The sequence below is a fragment of the Colletotrichum chrysophilum genome (genome assembly GCF_026319265.1).
Source record: "Colletotrichum chrysophilum strain AFK26 chromosome Unknown scaffold_232, whole genome shotgun sequence".
Classification (NCBI taxonomy): Eukaryota; Fungi; Ascomycota; class Sordariomycetes; order Glomerellales; family Glomerellaceae; genus Colletotrichum; species Colletotrichum chrysophilum.
Window position 1 is genome coordinate 3,595 of NW_026517519.1, and position 18,175 is coordinate 21,769.

At 52.9% G+C, this 18,175-nt stretch overlaps 6 protein-coding genes across 6 annotated transcripts; 4 read left to right on the forward strand and 2 right to left on the reverse strand.

The window, feature by feature from the left end:
• Positions 1 to 234: 234 nt before the first annotated feature.
• On the reverse strand, positions 235 to 1,128 carry COL26b_013461 (uncharacterized protein; the record flags this gene model as incomplete). The annotated part of the gene is made up of 1 exon (XM_053186060.1): positions 235 to 1,128. One exon carries the CDS (start codon positions 1,126 to 1,128, stop codon positions 235 to 237), a length of 894 nt encoding a protein of 297 aa, XP_053029982.1.
• A 4,851-nt stretch (positions 1,129 to 5,979) lies between these two features.
• On the forward strand, positions 5,980 to 7,196 carry COL26b_013462 (uncharacterized protein; the record flags this gene model as incomplete). The annotated part of the gene is made up of 2 exons (XM_053186061.1): positions 5,980 to 7,030; positions 7,078 to 7,196. 2 exons carry the CDS (start codon positions 5,980 to 5,982, stop codon positions 7,194 to 7,196), a joined length of 1,170 nt encoding a protein of 389 aa, XP_053029983.1.
• Positions 7,197 to 8,875: 1,679 nt separating this feature from the next.
• On the forward strand, positions 8,876 to 10,428 carry COL26b_013463 (uncharacterized protein; the record flags this gene model as incomplete). The annotated part of the gene is made up of 2 exons (XM_053186062.1): positions 8,876 to 9,145; positions 9,232 to 10,428. The coding sequence occupies 2 exons, from the start codon at positions 8,876 to 8,878 to the stop codon at positions 10,426 to 10,428; spliced, it is 1,467 nt and encodes a 488-aa protein (XP_053029984.1).
• A 654-nt stretch (positions 10,429 to 11,082) lies between these two features.
• Positions 11,083 to 11,815, forward strand: COL26b_013464 (uncharacterized protein; the record flags this gene model as incomplete). Its single annotated transcript, XM_053186063.1, has 2 exons — positions 11,083 to 11,146; positions 11,232 to 11,815. The coding sequence occupies 2 exons, from the start codon at positions 11,083 to 11,085 to the stop codon at positions 11,813 to 11,815; spliced, it is 648 nt and encodes a 215-aa protein (XP_053029985.1).
• A 289-nt stretch (positions 11,816 to 12,104) lies between these two features.
• Positions 12,105 to 13,434, reverse strand: COL26b_013465 (uncharacterized protein; the record flags this gene model as incomplete). Its single annotated transcript, XM_053186064.1, has 4 exons — positions 12,105 to 12,590; positions 12,668 to 13,149; positions 13,203 to 13,260; positions 13,330 to 13,434. 4 exons carry the CDS (start codon positions 13,432 to 13,434, stop codon positions 12,105 to 12,107), a joined length of 1,131 nt encoding a protein of 376 aa, XP_053029986.1.
• A 1,033-nt stretch (positions 13,435 to 14,467) lies between these two features.
• Positions 14,468 to 17,872, forward strand: IRS1 (Isoleucine--tRNA ligase, cytoplasmic; the record flags this gene model as incomplete). The annotated part of the gene is made up of 3 exons (XM_053186065.1): positions 14,468 to 14,542; positions 14,647 to 16,702; positions 16,764 to 17,872. 3 exons carry the CDS (start codon positions 14,468 to 14,470, stop codon positions 17,870 to 17,872), a joined length of 3,240 nt encoding a protein of 1,079 aa, XP_053029987.1.
• Positions 17,873 to 18,175: the final 303 nt, after the last annotated feature.

Here is an 18,175-nt window from a genome sequence, read left to right on the forward strand (position 1 = left end):
TTTTCTACATTGTCAGAATGAAACGCCTGGACTCAGTTCCTCCTCTACTGTATGGAGCAACAGAGTCTTGACGGGTGCGTGCAAGCGCCCTACCATCGAACCCAATCCCATCAAGCAAGCCCATACGCAAGAATAATGATGATGCGCCCCCCCCTCCCCAAAGCCTGCCATTATCGTGTTGTGATCCCAGGTAACAAACAAATGAACCGCGCTGTACTGCACAATGATTGCGCTTTAGCACATCTCCATTTGGATGTCTGCCTCTGCTGCAAGCGTGGTAGAGGGTGATTCGCTAGCTGGGGACTCAGTCGCCGCGAGAGTCTCTGGGCCATCGAATGCGGGAGGTGAGCACTTCAAGTTTCTTAGTGCACCCTCGGCGTCTGCACTGACAAACCGACCTTGTCGAAGATCCTCGGAAAAGAGAAAAAAGCCCTCGACGGCTTCCACTAGATATGATTGTAGCCCTTTGCTTTCGAGTCGAATGACAGCCGACGAGACTGGGTAATGGTTCTCAATGTAACGGGCCCATCCACGAGCAGCAGCCTGGATGTGCTGATCTTCGCTGATGCGTCTCCAGCCAACGCCGAGATGCAAGGTAAAGTGGTCGACTATGGGCTGAGAAGCTTGTTGCAAGGGAAGAGATCCTGCTGTTGATGCAGGAACTGGTTGGCTGGCCGCGCCGAAACCATGCACGTTGTTCTGCGTGAGTCGTTGAGATTTATTGCTGCGCAGAGAAGGGCGCTGTTGTTGTTCGTGCAGACGCGTGATGGCTTCCCTGGCCTTACGAGCCTCGTCTTCCGCCGCCCTCTCTTCGACCCAGGTGCCTGACTGACTGCTTGCGTCGGCGACGTAGCTTCCCTTCTTGATGAGCACCATGCCTGGGCCGTACTCCCACTCATCCTCAGCCTCTTTGTGTTCGGCGTGAGGCTCGGGCTCGTCTGTAATAAGATTGGGGGCGGCCTCATCGCGAGAGCGTTTGCGACCTGCGACCTTGAGGTTTCCGGAGGGTACCGCCGCCGGGTGAGCGCAGCGTTGTAAGGCGACAGATTGATCGAAAGAGGCTGCCGGGGAAGCGTAAGACTCCATGCTGAAGCTGGCTCGATGGGCGGGCTGCGGTGGTAGGGCCATGACTGGCGAGGCAGTTGAGAAGGATCGGCCGAAAGATGACATTGCTACGTTGTTAGACCTGTGGAAGGTAAGTTCAATTGTCTGTTTTAGATATCTCTTCTACGCATCAAGACAGGTTAGTAGTTGCAAGATGACACCCCAGAAATGGGTTGCAGCTGGCGGCGATAGCGGATGGGCGTGAATGATATGGTGCTGTGGTGCAGGGCCACAAGGTACTTGGCGGATGGTCGAAGGAGTCCGAGGCGAGAGAAGGCCGAGATGAGACAGGACCATTCGAGATCGGAGCGATGAGTAGCAGCTCGCAATGGTAGGTTGGTGGTAAGAGGTGGTTTGAAAAGACGGCAGCAACCTGACGGTGATAGTGTAAGGCAGAATAGAATGGCCGTTTGGTGATGGGCTCAATGACGGTAGCAGATAAAGCAGGGTTGACCAAGCTAGCGTATGGGGTACATCAGTGAATAGAGAGGGAAGAACTTAGGTTGCAAGAGCGACGCTGTCAGAAAGAGACGATGGGAGACGAGACGAGACTCAACACCAGATGGGTGGATGAATTTGTAGTGGCTGGGAAAGGGGTGAAAGGTAGAGGTTGAGGTAGAGGTTGAGGTAAAGCCGAGGGTGTAGGTAGGTAGGTGTAGACAGAGCTATCCTTTTGTATTTTGCAGTATGGCCAGGCCAATTGACAGACGGAAAGAAAACGAGAGGACAGGACAAGACGAACAGAGACTGAACAGGGCCGGCAAAAAAAAAGGTTGGAGTGCGGTAGACAAGGGAACGTCGCCTTGACAGTCTTTACACCCCAGCTCCCCGTCGCGAGTCGCATTGTCGCAGCTCTCGTGCTGGCGCTGGCGCAGCCGCTGCGGAGAGACATGGAGGAGAGAGTCCTCGCTCTTGTGAGAAGGCGAGCCACAGCGGAGTAGGGTAGGTACGTATCGTTTGCCACGACTTGAGACGCAAGGATCTTGGTTGCGGATCGCTGCCACTCGCAGCAGAAACCATCTCCGGGACCCCGTGTGAACTTGTCCCTGCTGAATGACTACCTTGTGTGTCACCAGGACTACTGGCATACTGCGGTAGCGAGACCATCATCCGATGTTCTCTCTCTTTCTATATGCTAGCGCCTGTCAGCGTTGTAACGTGCGATATCTGAGCTGTCCCGAATGTAGGTATATATCCGCCGCGAATGAGCTTCCACCTTGCAGTCCACTTGACGTGTACGTACCGCATATGTACCACAGTACGGCCTCTTGCTGTGGCTCCTTGAGCTCGGGTCCATGTTGATTTCTACCTTTGGGCCTTTGCCAAATCGGGCAGGCTGGTGACCGCAGTTGCTACAGCTGCAGCCGTCGTGTCGTGCCTTGTCCAGTACGGATACTGGCCGGCCATTTGCTGGCCGGCGACCTGGATAACTGGGGAATTAACTGCATTACGCCCAAACACTTGCATGCAAAACCCACACCCGCAGAGCAAACAACCCGGTCGCGAATAGCTAGTCAGATCATACGAGCAAATCGGCATACTGGTATCTGTTGCGGTACGGACGATGAAGAAGCGGGCTTGCTGACTTTAGGGCGGATGACGTCTGGATAACAGTTATGCAACCCCCTACCGCGTTATCCGTACATGAATGCACATCTTATGCATACATAGGTCCTCGGTACTGGGTACTGTCTAACCTGCACGCGATCACCTCCCAAAGCCTACGCAGTGTACTGACTCTTCTCCTCGCACCTTGTTGCCTCAGGCACCAGTTGCCAGAAGCACTCTCACAATGCTTACAGCCGTCACGTGATCCTGATCACTGGACGGGCGTCCGGAAAGCGGGAGACTCCCCCGTGCCGTCAGAGTCACCTGGTTGTCGCTCAGGCTACCAACAATCCGATTCCGTTGCCGCACACCCACTCTACTACCGGCTCTTGAGCCACACCTGTTGGAAAATCAAAGTATCGGAATCACCCTTCCAGAAATGTACACTCTCTTCTAGCAAATCGACGTATTCACTCTTGTCAACTACTCTTGTATTAATGAGCCTGATAGACTGAGTCGGCAGTCTTCTTCTATCAGGGTCACCGCGTGGGACTCCCCATTCGTCACCTTCCCGCCACCGACAATATAATGCTTCCAAACCGTAGTCGAGCACGATATGGGCATGTGTAATCACCCGCCAAGCCAGAGACAGGTCAGTACGTCTGTTGATTCACCCTCTGCGTTGTCCTGCCCAGTGCCAGCGCGTTGCGGCATCATACGGTGCCAGTTCCCCAGGGTTCTCCATACCGCCGTAAAGCCTAACAAGTCCTGGAATGCCCGTGTCGGATGGACTGGCCGCCCTCGCACGACGTCGATGGCGACCCAGCGCGGTAGTAGCTGGCCCCTGGAACAAATATCTTCCGCTTGGTGCCGTACATGATTCATGCAGCCGACTCTGGTGCCGAGCTTCCGGAAGGTGACGAGCCTGGGACTGGATCATCGCAGTGACCGAATCGTTATATACAATGAGCCTAGGGCTTCCATGAACGTCTCTATGCCCCCCAAAGCCCATGCGCATTGTGACTGGAGATGAATGTGAAGCGTAGACACGACTTGGCTCCCTAGGGCCGACCCCGCGTAAGGCCGCAGGTTGCGGTTGCTGCTGATAGTGTCAGCCTCACTTAGAAGTCGAGCATTACAATGGTGATCAGACACTCATGGATTGTACAAGAGATGACGAAGCTTGACCAATTGAAGGAAATGGCACAGACGGTCGAGGCATCGTGTTCAACGAGTTCGATGGCCCGTCGCAAGCGCTTGCCATGTTGGAATGCCAACCACTGCGAGGGCTGCTCTCGACGCCCTCAGTCCTTGACAGAGGATCAAAGCCTTGGCCGTTTGCGCCGTCTATGTCGTCGCTAGTGTCTTCTACTAGAACTTCTGGCGAAGCTGTTCCAGTCGGAATCGATGAATATAACAATCTAGGCAAGTCCATGCAGTTAGAGTACGGGGTTGAATATTGAGGTTGCCGTAGTGGCACAGAAAGGGCTCCTAGATCATGTCTAGCTAGAGGATGAAGCTGCTGCTGGGCTTTCGATCGCCGGTGCAGATCGTTCACCTCGCATAGCGTCAGGCGGATGACAGTTGGTTCGAGGCGCAACATTTCGGCGTAGGTGATGACGAAATGGTGTGCTTGTTTGGTACACATTTGAGCGGTCAACCTTGGAAAGCAAGTGTTGCACATGAGTGCGGTGTCCTGGGCGAGAAGGCTCATGCTGCTCGTGAAGAAAGCACGAGGCTCTCTATTGCGGGGAGATCGCACGTATTCACTGCGCCTTCCCTTACGCACTGCTGTTCGATTTCTTCCAGGTTAGCTTCGCCCACGTTGGATGACGCAAGGAACCAAATCCCCTTCTCTTATTCGTTGCTGGTTGTCATCTTACAAACTAGAAATTTGTCATGTTGGTGGCATCTTGACCTGGCCCTCAATGGTTGGGATTGAAACGAAGTACTGTATCCGTATGCTGGGTGAAGTGCTCATAGGTTCTTCCACATTGCCCTGCCTGCTTTGCCTTGCTTGTCCTGGGCTTGCGCCAGTGCACACATTTGGGGGGCTTCTTCTCCCAGCAACCCAGGTCACTTCCGACGGGACAGGTTAGGTGCCTGTTTTCCGACAGGCACCACGCGCGAGTCGTCTAAGGTGAGGTGCCTGTAGGTACCTTACCTTCCTTACCCAACCTACCTAGGTAGTAAGGCAATGGAAGGTCAGGTGCTCTTGGGAGGTGCCTACCTTACCTTGCCTTGCGAACCACTTAAACATACCTCAGGCATAGTACCTACCTACCTACCTTCCTGGCGGCGTTCTAATTGTCTGACACGACCGACCGACCGACCGCAGAACAGACCCGAATCAGATGTGGTCGATTGCCCTCCCGACCAACGACCAACGACCACTTCTCTCCTATCCCGTTTAATCGTGCCGCGCCGCGTACCTTCCAAACCTGACTTCATCTCGGCCATTGCACGAGGCAATCGGCGGAGCCATTCGTTACTCCTGCTTTCTCCTTCATCCTTTCTCTACCTGTACTGCCTCCGCCCATCCTCTCCTTTCCCATTCCTGACACCCTCCCTTCCCGCCGTCTGCCCACACACACACACACACGAACCATGAATGGGGACCTCAGTCTGTCGAGGGCCCTCGGAGGATTACGAATAGCCAATCCAGACGATTCGTCTCCGAACAACCTGTCAGATGGAGGCGCCCTGTCTCCAACCGTTGACCAACCCGATGCTCATTCAGCACCCTCCACTGCCCGGCATGGCACGAAACAACAACCCATCGCCTCGCATGCTTCGATCCCGATCTCAGATAGCCTTCTGTCCCCCGTATCCCACATTCAGTCTCCCGAACAACTCGGCGCTGCCCCGGATGCTATGCCCGCACACGCCGAATCGCACCGAACGAGCCCTAGCGCTGCCATGCGAGCTGAAGTCTACCGTCAACCTGTATCGTCATACCCAGACCCCGAGAGAGCCCCAGGCAGCTCGGCATCCCCAACTGGCCGCCCAATGTCCGGCGTGTACGCGCATCCTCCCACCGCGTCTGAGGATGGACGCTTGTTGCAGCACCAAACTGCGTCACAGAACGAACGATCACGATCTTCCGTGTATGGCCTTCTAGCAAGACAGGATTCTGGTAACGGCCCTGGCTACCCATCATCAATACCTACAAGAGAGCCAAGCCACAGGTCTACAAACCCTCGCCAATCTCAACTGCCTCCTGGTTCTGGACCACTGCCGCCGAGGAGGAGCTCCAAAGGCATGGGGGGTGGATACGTCTCAGCGACTACAGCTTCTCAGCCTTCACGAGATCCGTACGGCCCCGACATGCCACTCCCTACCAGCAGCGAGGAATGGAAAGACCGCGGTGCTGCCATTGGCGTCAGGAGAGAGACGGACGCGAATGGGAAGACAGTCATTCGACACGTCAAAAAAGGAGTTAGGGACTTCAGTTTTGGTCGAGTGCTCGGCGAAGGCTCGTACAGTACGGTCTATTTAGCCACTGATCGACAGACGCTCAAAGAGTATGCCATCAAAGTTCTGGAAAAGAAGCATATCATCAAGGAAAAGAAGATCAAGTATGTCAACATCGAGAAGAACACCCTGAACCGCCTCACGGAACACCCAGGCATTGTGCGCCTTTACTACACATTTCAAGACGAAGCATCACTGTACTATGTCCTCGATCTCTGCAACGGTGGCGAGCTCCTCGGTGTTCTCAAAAAGACGGGCACATTCGATGTGGAGTGCACACGTTTTTACGGTGCGCAGATATTGGATGCAATTGACTACATGCACTCAAGAGGGGTTATTCACCGAGACTTGAAGCCCGAAAACGTTCTCTTGGATGACCACATGCATGTCAAGATCACCGATTTTGGGACAGCCAAACTGCTAAAGGATCCCAGAGAGTCACAGATCGCAGGTGAGGGAGCAAGGGGTCTTCCTGAAAGCAGCCGTGGCGACATCGAGGATGATGGCCGGGCAGCATCGTTCGTAGGAACCGCCGAGTATGTGAGCCCTGAACTTTTGACGAGCAAAAATGCTTGCAAGGCGAGCGATCTCTGGGCTTTCGGATGCATAGTATACCAGCTGCTGGCCGGCAGGCCACCGTTCAAGGCGGGCACGGAATACCTCACATTCCAGAAGATTGTTAATCTCGAGTACGATTTCCCCAGTGGATTTCCCCCGGCAGCACGGGACTTGGTGGAAAGGTGCTTGGTGCTTGACCCAGCCCGGCGTCTTACAGTGGAGCATATCAAGAACCACGAATTCTTTGACGGTCAACAGTTCGGCAAGGGACTGTGGAGAACCAAAGCTCCGCGACTGCGACCTTATAACCCCGCGCCACAGGAACCGAATTTGATTCAGCTTAATGGTGCGGCCGGCAGTCCGAATCCTGTTGCCCCTCCTAGAACATCACAGCCGCCGGCTCAGAGCTCTACTGCGAATGGTGGTTGTCGTCCAGCCAGGATTATAACCGAGCTACCTCCTCCAACTCAGCTGGATATCGAATGGTCCCCTATCTTGACACGGAACAATGAGAGAATTCTCAAGTTGGGCGACTTGATGGTCGTGTCAAGCCCACTGCCCAATGGGGGTCATGGCAAAGGAGGTGAGCATGATGGACACAAGAAGCTGTCGAGGTTTTTCGGCGGCAGCACAACGAAGAAGAGACAAAGATTAGTCATGGTCACATCAAGTGGTCGAATACTGCTGGCTCCGGCTGGCGGGGACGAGAAGCGTGCAAAGCAGGAGATATCGCTCTTGTCGCCCGAAAGCTCATGGAGAACCCAACTTGACGTCAAAGGGCAAACAGTTTGGTGCGTCGATGCGGTAAGTATTCTAGGCAAAAAGTATCGCCGCTCATCTAAATTTCGACAGGGCGGCGTCCATTACACGTTTGAGGAGCCGAAGGGCAGCACCAGCTCCCCCGACAATGGTTCTACAGCCGAGGACTGGATCGAGTCATTGGAAAGAGCCAGGGAGTTGGCGGCTTCTCAAAACCTTGTTGGTAGCTATGCTGGTGACAATGGTTTTGCGGACATGTCGTCAGCAGTATCGAGTCCGGCAAGTACGCTGGGTGGACGAGGAGCATACCCCGATAGCTTCAGCGTCAGCGACCGATCCGGCCGAAACCATCTGAGCAAAAGTCAAGCGAGCTTGGAAGACTCTTCTTCGACCAAACGAAACCGATTCAGCAAGCGGCAATCTAAAAATGGGCTAGGGGCACAATTTTGATGCCTGAGGGTATGATAAGGGCCTTCACAGGAGGGAGATGTGGTGCCCTTAACGAGGTGCATGCAGAGGAGGCCCAAGACTTCTTAATGATGAGAGTGGGATTGGAAGTAAGCATTCTGTAGCGTGGCGTCCCGTCGGCTATGCACTCTTGGACGACTTGGCCTATTATATAAGGGTTTTTGCGATTTCCTTCGCGGGCGGAAGCATTCATGAACAAGGGAGGTTGTCTTCTTATAGGGAGTTTAGGAGGTTTTCATAGGAATCATTGAGCAAGGCCAAATCAAGCCCTAAGGGACGGCGAGTCCAGATGATGTATGCTTTCGATCCTGATCATGTTTTCATGGCATTATAGTGAATCTAGAAGATCAATGTGTCTCTGAAACGCCTGTGGATCTTTGACATGCATTGTGGAAGAGAGTGGGATATCATCTCGCATGTCCTGTGATGCTATCGGTAGTCTGCTCCCATTTCTGCGAATCAAATGCGCCGAACCCTTCAGGTGGATCTGCCCCATGGCCCATTTTAATGGACCAATCAACATAGGCAGCACTTTCATCCTGCGCTTGTGCCGCTCAGCCATTTGCCTTTGCACACGCGCCCTGAAGCAACAAACGACGCGACCTCTTGCCCAGCTTGGTACATCGTCACGGTCATCATTTCTGAATCCAATAACTCGGGTTTCTTGTTGGGGGTTTCCCACCGTGTTTTTGAACTCCCAGCGCGCGTCGAAAACCTTCACTGTCGAAATGCAGCCTCAATACCGTCAGTATGCTGCCCATGCTGGCGCACCGCAAGTTCCCCAGCGGGCTCCACATACCGCCCCAAATCAACGGAGAGGCGGCATCGGTACGCCCGTCCCTTCCTTTAGTTCCTTCTGTCGAGAAGGACTTCCACCTGCCTTACGTCCCGAATCGTGCCCTTCCCCCCCCCCCCGTGTTGCAACAAGCTCCAGTTGGCTGACACGCATTCTCAAGGGCCGATCATGCCTCCAGGACATCACCAACAAGCAGCCATCAACCAGGCGACTATAGCGCAACACCATGCCCCGGGTCAGGCCCTTACGAGCGAGCTAGCAAAACGTCGCAGTCGAAAGCCTACCGATAAAACGTTGCCAGACGGCGTCGAGGACTGCATCACAGATTCTGAGGTCGCCCAGAGATACAAGGAATTGCGCGACTTCGAGCGCCGCCTCGATGCGACTATGACACGCAAACGCCTTGACATCGTCGAGGCTGTTGGTCGCAATGCAAAGGTCAGTCGTCTAGCATGATGGTTTCTTCGATGTCTATACCCGCGATTTTATTGCCCACTTCCGTTGCTAAATTTGACGATCCCTAGCGGCATAAAACCCTGCGAGTCTGGATTAGCAACACCGTCGAAGACCAGGCATGGCAAGGCAGCGGACTTAGCGTCGACAGCTTCGATTTCACACCAAGTGCTGAGCCTTCCTATCGCGTCAAGATTGAAGCTCGTTTGCTTGACGATGACCAGGACGAATCTGTTGAGGATGTTGCCCAGAACGAAGATCGAATGGACGAGGATGACGCCCCCAGCTCAAGACGTCAAAGCTCAGCCCCGGTGCCGCAGAAGTGTCGATTCTCGCGCTTCTTTAAGGCTCTCAACGTTGAGTTTGATCGAAGCCGCTCACGAGCGGCATCCGATCAGACTGTTGAATGGAAGAGGCAGTCTGCACAGAATGCTACGAACGTCTCAGACTTCGACGAGTTTACCTTCAAAAGGAGTGGGGACGAGAACATGAACATCACTGTCAATTTGCATCGCTTGGAGGACCCAGAACGATACTTTCTAAGCCCCGAGCTGGCTGAAGTTGTGGATATGACCGAGGCGTCCAGACAAGAGGCTGTTCTAGCTGTGTGGGAGTATATCAAGATGATGGGCTTGCAAGAAGACGAGGAGAAACGTAACTTTCGCTGCGATGACCTCCTAAGAAAAGTAACGCAGCTGATTCCTCTATTGTCTTCTCTCTCCGCTGACTTATTCGCCCAGATTATCAATGGCAATGACGTGGGCATGATTCCAAACCTGAACGACTACATCCAGCCTCACCTACGACCTCTTCCCCCAATTAGTCTACCGTACACGGTTCGAGTGGATGAGACGTTCCATCAGGATCCTCAGCCCACGGTTTATGACGTACGGGTCGCTATTGAGGAACCCCTTCGATCCAAGCTGGTGCCTTTTGTGGCTAATCCAGCCTATGCCAGTGCTCTGAAGAATGTGGCTACTTTGGATGAGCAGTTGGCGACACTGGTCTCGGCGATTGCCAGCTCGAAGGCGAAACACTCGTTTTTCACATCCATGAGCCAAGATCCAGCAAACTTTGTGAGAAACTGGATCAGCTCCCAGAAACGAGATTTGGAGGTAATCATGGGGGAGGCGACAAGAGGAGGCGGAGAAGATGCAACCGGCGACGACTGGCGGCGGGGCGGAAAGGAAAGTGTATGGACCTCCTCGAACGCGCGAGAGAGTGTTAGTGTGATGCTGGCGAAGCAGCCGACTCAGGCCTCTCGCTGATGCTGCCGAACATTGCGCCGCGTGGGTACCCATCAGTTAAAGGTGATGAGTGGTTTTCTGTTTTGCTTTTTCTTTTCTAGTAGGCATGGATCGGGGGAAAGACGCGTATTAAGGGTCAGGCTCTCATTAATGTGCTATCAGCTGGATCTTGAAGCTCCTCAATCCCGATACATCGTTGTTGGGGGCCGATTATTGACGCTGACGCCCACACAGGGTTTTCTGTTCGTGAAGTAAAGCTGATTGGCTCTGTTTATGTGCCTCGGCAGTCTGTGATGGCTGATGGCGGCGATAATGATGCTAAACTCCGTAGCCTTCCCCGCAAACGGGATGGGGACGGTGGCGGTGAGGGCGTGCGATTCCATCTACCTGTTCTGCGTTTCCAGAAACCTACCTACTCCGTGTGTATGCCGACGTCTTGATTTGTGAGCGTACCCAAGACACAGAGCAGAAAGCTGACCGAAAGATTGTTTTATGATGGCGTCCGTCTTTGCCTCCTCGAATACCGCAGTTATTACGGGTGGCGCCTCAGGCATTGGCCTGGCAATTGCCCAAAGATGTCTCGACCGACAAATGACAGTGATCATAGTTGACCGTGATATAAGGCTTCTCGATGAGGCTAAATCCACACTGAGGGGCTCAGTGAAACTATTCGAGATGGACGTCAGCATCTTGCAGGACTGGGAGAGGTTGAAGATTGAAGTCAACAGCATCCTTGGTGGTCAGTTCTTTTCTTCTCACTCACCGCTCACCCTTTCGAGACACGCCACTGCGCGACAATGCCACTGGAGCTGACCTCTTTGAAGGCCGAATCGACTTGTTAGTTCTCAACGCTGGCATTGGCGGCAAATCAAGCTGGCAGGATCTAGACAGCTTCCATCGCATCATCGACACAAACCTGTACGGTATTGTTAACGGCATCAACACCCTTTTGCCTTTGGTGGGCAATGGACAATCTTCCCAGTCGGCCGTGGTCATTACAGGCTCAAAGCAAGGCATCACGAATCCACCAGGAAACCCGGCATATAATGCCAGCAAGGCGGCTGTCAAGTCCGTCGCCGAACATTTGTCATTTGATCTTAGAAACACCGCTACGACAGCGCACCTCCTCGTGCCAGGTTGGACTTTCACTGGCCTCGCCGGTGCTGGCTCCGGCAGAGAAAAGCCAGCCGCCGCCTGGAGTCCTGAGCAAGTAGCTGAGTATTTGGAACAGAAAATGGAGTTGGGCTTATTTTATATTATTTGCCCGGACAATGAGGTGACGGAAGACCTGGATCGTAAGAGGATGCTTTGGGGCGTTGGGGACATCGTCCATGGCCGGCCTCCGTTGAGCAGGTGGCGTGAGGAATATAAGGAAAAGGCACAACAGTGGATCATCAAGGATACGTAGATCGAGGTTGCCGTGGAAAGGACGATCGGCATGGAGACTTTCCAATCCATCCGGGGTCACAATATCGGCATGCCGAAATTGAGGATCAGCTTGCTGGACAACGCGATCCTTGAGGAACTGTCCTACCATGAACGCCAGACGCGAATGCACATTCAATCGATGTCGCTATGAAAGCTTGAGCTTCTGAGACCTCCGGTTCAATTATATCCGAAACCCCTTTCAGCGACATGTTCAAATTGGGATTGTCACTTCCCACATAGTTTTTTCCTTTTCCTCTGATTCGAACCAGTCAAGTGCCGCCAGACATGCCATGCCTCTGAGGCGGCACTGGGCTTGGCGGCATATTCCTGATCTGCTTGATGAGGAACTCCCTTTCATCAATGAACTGTTCATCGTCGGTCCGGTCTTCCAGAAAGTGGGACAAGAATGTGAGTAGCTTTTCCCTATTCATAAGCAGTATCTTCTGGACCGCAATTGACTTATGAGGGTTGGCAACGAAGACCTTGAAGACGTGGAAGCCCTCATACTGGACCATCTTGCGGTCGTCTCTCAATAGATTCATGCAAATCTTCAGATGCTCTCCGCGATCAACGTAGGCGGTCATAACGCTATAGTTTGAGCGGTCCAGCAAGATCTCGCCGAGTAATTTGATGGACTGTCGCTTGGTGACATAACTGTTGGATTGTACAAGTATGTTATTGTACTTGTCGAAGAAGAGGTCGAAGTTGACCGACAAGTACCTCGGGACAAGCTCCTTGTGTTTCGTGAGAAGTTCCTAAAGATAGAGCAGAAGGTCAGAAATCGTACCCGCAGCTCAAGGTTTGCTGTAGCAAGAGGGTCGGGTCGCCTTACTCTAAACGTGGTGAAGGCATCCGCAGCGACTTCGAAAGAGCTCTTGTCGATCCAGTCAAAAAACCTCCAAAAGACGCCGTCGCCGCTTTGACGGCGATCTCGGTCAATCAAATTGATACCTTTATTGCTAGATCCAGATTCTTCATTGTCATCGTACAAGATTATGGCGGCGGCAGCTTCTGATTTGAGGACTTCTCGGAGAACGGAACCGGCAGGCGTTGCGCTCTCCTTGTGCTCGTACCCTCGACAAAGTTCCAGCAAAACTTGCGGGCGGTTGTTGACAACGTAGGACAGAGCGAGGGGGTCGCTCTTAGGCGAGGCGGTGGGTGGGCGGAAACGGAAGACGTAGGAGAAGATAACCTGGGTATCTTTGCGGGATTCGAACGGTAAGCGCCAGAGATTTACGGCAAGTAAGTAGAGGAGATCCTCCTCAATCAAGCCAGTAACGAGTTGATATATCTGTTCGGGGCTGCTATCAGCCTCTGATTCGACATTAGTTGCCATGGTCCAAGGTAGACGAGGTATGGAGACCAACCTTGAGTACCTTGCAAAATGAACTTCATCTGGTTCAGGACTCTGGCAAGCTCTTCGGCCTGACGAGAGGATAGGTCAGTACTTTGATGGTCCAGAGGCGATGCGCGGCAACTATAATGATGGCTGACCTTTACAGAGCCATTTGGTCCTTCCAGCTTCGTCACATGGTCCCTGGCTTGTTTGGGCAGGTCCACGGCCGGCCTCGTTCTGGCCCTGCCAAATAGGAAGGACATGGCGGACGAGAATGGAGAGAACCGAGTATATTTTGCGGGACTCGCAGTTTTTATGGGTGGTTTTGAGGTATTTTATCGGGTCTGAGTCGAGTGTGCGGACTGGGCTGGACTTTTAGGTACGCTTCAGTGTCGTTGACGAAGATTGCAGGAGAGATGAGCTGAATACCAGTCGGAAGAGGGCTGTTGATGTTGATTGTAGGAAATTCCCTGGCAACGGGATAAACGACACGGTTGCACGGGGGCGAGGGAATTGTGAACCGTCGAGGATAGTATCGCGGGGAGGGGATTGGCGAAAATGAGCGTGGCGGCAGGTCGACGTTGGGTTGTTTATGTTGATGATCAGGCCTTGCCAGCCGGAGAAGGCGTTGCTTGGTGACCTGGTATCGAAGGCGCCTATCCGTTTATCTGGGCACCTACCGTGCTCGTGCTACCTTGCCAGCAGTGTGCGGCATCATCTGCACTAGGTAGGCTGCTAGCTGGGGCACATGGCACCTAAGTATACTAGGTACCTCCCTACTATGTAAGGCACCTTGCGCAGGCTTAGGTAAGACACCCCTTCGACTCGGGAGACAGAAAATTACGGGCCCAGGCAGGCCCAAAGTACCAACCATCAGCGACGGTATCTACCTAGGCACCTAGGCACCTTAATTAGGCCGGGAAGGAGGGGAAGGTCCTATTTGGAAAACTGGCTGCCCCGCGCTCGACTGAAATCATTTGGAAAAAAATTACCCCACTGACTCACATCGCCCACCAAAAAAGACCCCTCCAAATCAGCGTGCATTGAGAGCCACAACCTCTCCTCGACAAGCCGTCGGTCTTGACTCACCCGCAAAGACTCCTCTGCCGCTGCCTTGCCTGCTTACAACCACAACATTTTCTACAAGATACGGGCTTGGGCTTCATTTCACTTTCTTGTGACAAGCCATCGAATCGGACCCTCGCTGGCCATCCTTGGCGCGCAACTCTCGTGTTTGCATCCCTCACAACCACGCTGCGCACTAGTTGCGTTACGCACCGCTTCGATTCCGCCAACATGTCTATCGACTTTCCCAAGGAAGAGGTCGAGATCATCAAGAAATGGCGCGAGATCAAGGCATTTGAGCGTCAGGTAAGCCTTGATTTGTTCATCTCTGAGAGTTGTCTCGCTTTCCAGAAAACTATAAGCGCCGCACTATTCCCTTCACCTACTAACATCTCAACTCTGCTTCATAGCTCGAATTGACCCAGGGAAAACCTCTCTACACATTCTACGATGGCCCCCCCTTTGCCACTGGTCTGCCTCACTACGGTCATCTGTTGGCCTCCACCATCAAAGACATCATCCCGAGATACTGGTCAATGAAGGGCTTCCATGTCGAAAGACGCTTCGGCTGGGATACCCACGGCCTGCCCATTGAGCACGAAATTGACAAGAAGCTGGGAATTTCCGGAAAGGCCGCTGTCATGAAGCTTGGTCTGAAAAACTACAATGCTGAATGCAGATCTATCGTCATGCGTTACAGTCAGGAATGGCGGCACACCATCGAGAGACTCGGACGCTGGATTGATTTCGACAACGACTATAAGACCATGGACCCCACCTTCATGGAGTCGGAGTGGTGGGTGTTCAAGCAATTATTCGATAAGGGAGCTGTCTACCAAGGTCATCGTGTCATGCCCTACTCTACCGCTCTCACCACAGCTCTGAGCAACTTCGAGGCCAACCAGAACTATCAAGATGTCACTGATCCTGCCGTTGTCGTCTCCTTTCCTCTCCGCGATGACCCTGAGACTCATCTCCTGGCATGGACAACCACACCTTGGACACTGCCGTCACATCTTGGTCTTGCTACCCACCCTGAATTTGAGTACATCAAAATCCAGGACGAGAAATCCGGCAAGAAATACATCATTCTCGAGAAGCTCTTAACTACTTTGTATAAGGACCCCAAGAAAGCCAAGTACAAGGTTCTCGAGAAGATCAGAGGCAAGGAAATGCTTGGCTGGCAGTATGAGCCCCCTTTCAACTACTTTTACGAAGAGTACAAGGACGTCGCCTTCAGGGTCTTGAACGCCGAATACGTTACTGACGACAGCGGTACTGGTATCGTTCACCAGGCCCCGGCTTTTGGTGAGGACGATTACAACGTTGCCCTCGCTGCTGGTATCATCACTGAAAACAGACCGCCGCCAGACCCTATTGACGACAAGGGTCACTTCGGCCCGCGAATTTCTGATTTTGCAGGAATGCATGTCAAGGAGGCCGATAAACACATCATCAAGTATTTAAAGGGTACTGGAAGACTTGTCGTCGATTCTTCCCTCAAGCACTCGTATCCCATGTGCTACCGTTCCGACACCCCTCTCATCTACCGAGCTGTACCTTCGTGGTTCGTTCGCATTCCAGAAATTATTCCACAGATGCTTGAAAACATCAAAGGATCCCACTGGGTCCCCTCTTTTGTGAAGGAACGCCGGTTCGCCAGCTGGATTGAAAACGCCCGCGACTGGAACGTGTCGAGAAACCGGTACTGGGGCACTCCCATTCCCTTGTGGGTAAGCGACGACATGGAGGAGCGCGTCTGTATTGGCAGCGTGCAAGAATTGAAGGAGCTGAGTGGCTACGATGGGGACCTGTCGGATCTTCATCGTGACAACATTGACCACATCACCATCCCCAGTAAAATGGGCAAGGGACAGTTGAGGCGCGTGGAGGAAGTCTTCGATTGTTGGTTCGAATCTGGCAGCATGCCTTACGCCAGCCAACATTATCCCTTCGAGAATGTCGACAAGTTCAACGCATCTTTCCCTGGTGATTTCATTGCGGAGGGCCTGGATCAGACAAGAGGCTGGTTCTACACTCTCCTGGTTCTCGGCACACATCTTTTTGGAAAGATCCCCTTCCAAAACTGCGTTGTCAACGGCATCGTTCTCGCTGAGGATGGCAAGAAGATGTCGAAGCGTCTCAAGAACTATCCAGCACCAGACCTGGTCATGGACAAGTACGGATCGGATGCTCTTCGCCTTTATCTGATCAACTCGCCAGTCGTCCGCGCCGAGCCCTTGCGCTTCAAGGAGTCCGGGGTCAAGGAGATTGTGCAGAAAGTGTTGTTGCCGCTCTGGAACAGCTACAAATTTTTTGAGGGGCAAGTGTCCTTGCTCAAGAAGGTCGAGGGCGTTGACTATGTCTGGAGTCCAGAGACGCAGTCAAGCAATGACAATGTGATGGACCGGTGGATCTTGGCCAGTTGTCAGAGTCTGCTCCAATTTGTTAACGACGAGATGAAGGGTATGTTCAATCCATACATCCGAAGCTGTTAAACTTCACTGACACTTTGACTTACATGTAGCGTACCGCTTGTATACCGTTGTCCCTCGACTTCTTGGCCTCATTGACAACACGACCAACTGGTACATCAAGCTCAACAGAAGACGTCTCAAGGGTGAGAATGGAGTGGAAGACACCAAGCATGCCCTCAACACCCTATTTGAAGTACTTTTCACGCTTTGCCGAGGTCTTGCCCCTTTCACACCCTTTATCACCGATACCATCTACCAAAAGCTGAGGCCGTACATTCCCGGAGAGGCGGACGCAGAGGACCCGCGTAGCATTCACTTTCTGCCATTCCCGGATGTGCGTCAGGAACTTTTCGACGAGGAGGTCGAGCGCAGAGTGGGCAGAATGCAGAGAGTCATTGATTTGGTCCGTGTCTCTCGTGAGAGGAGAGCCATTGGTCTGAAAACGCCCCTGAAGACACTTGTTGTTATTCACCGCGATCCCCAATACCTCAAGGACTTGGAGTCTCTCTCATCCTACATTAAGGAAGAGATGAACGTGAGAGATCTGGTTCTTTCTTCTGACGAGGCCAAATACAACGTTCAATACAGCGTGACGGCGGACTGGCCTGTTCTAGGTAAGAAGCTCAAGAAGGATATGGCGCGGGTGAAGAAGGCGCTGCCGACTCTCAGCAGCGATGCTGTCAAAGAGTACTCGGAGAAGAAGGAGATCCTGGTCGACGGAATTCGTCTGGAGGACGGCGATCTTGTAGTGAGGCGTGGTCTGAGGGAGGGTGAGGCTTCCAAGAACCTGGAGACGAACTCAGACAACGATGTACTCACGATCCTTGACGCCGAGCTCTACGTGGAACTCGCGCACGAGGGAATCGCTCGAGAGATCATCAATCGCGTTCAGCGCCTCCGGAAGAAGGCACAACTGCAGCCAACCGATGATATCAAGATGGAGTACAAGATTATCAGCGACCCCGATAAGATTGGACTCGAGGAGGTATTCCAGACGCAAGGCAAGACTATTGAGAAGGCGCTGCGCAGACCCATGGACAAGCATGAAGTCACGCAGGTGGAGGGTGAGACCTCTGGCGTGGGGCGAAAAGGAATTATTGCGGAGGAGGAGCAGGAGGTGCAGCATGCGACCTTCCTGCTCCGCTTGCTTGAGTTGTGAAGTTGCGATGGCTGAAGGCGTGGAGATAGCCATGGGGTAAAAAGCGCTGGGCGGAAGACACATGCGCAGGCAAACAAGCGCCTTGGCCTTATAAGACCAGAATAGAAAGGTGCAACATCAAATTGAGACTTTTACAGAATATTACATTCGTAAGGGTAGTGTCGATGACTATCTAGCTGTACGAGCCGCAGCCTGCAACTGTTAGTGATGTGATTTGAGCCACCGTAACTAGCTGTGGGTTGGTAGCGATGTACAATATAACAGTCTTTCAATCTGAGGAATTCCTTGACACACTTGTCCTTA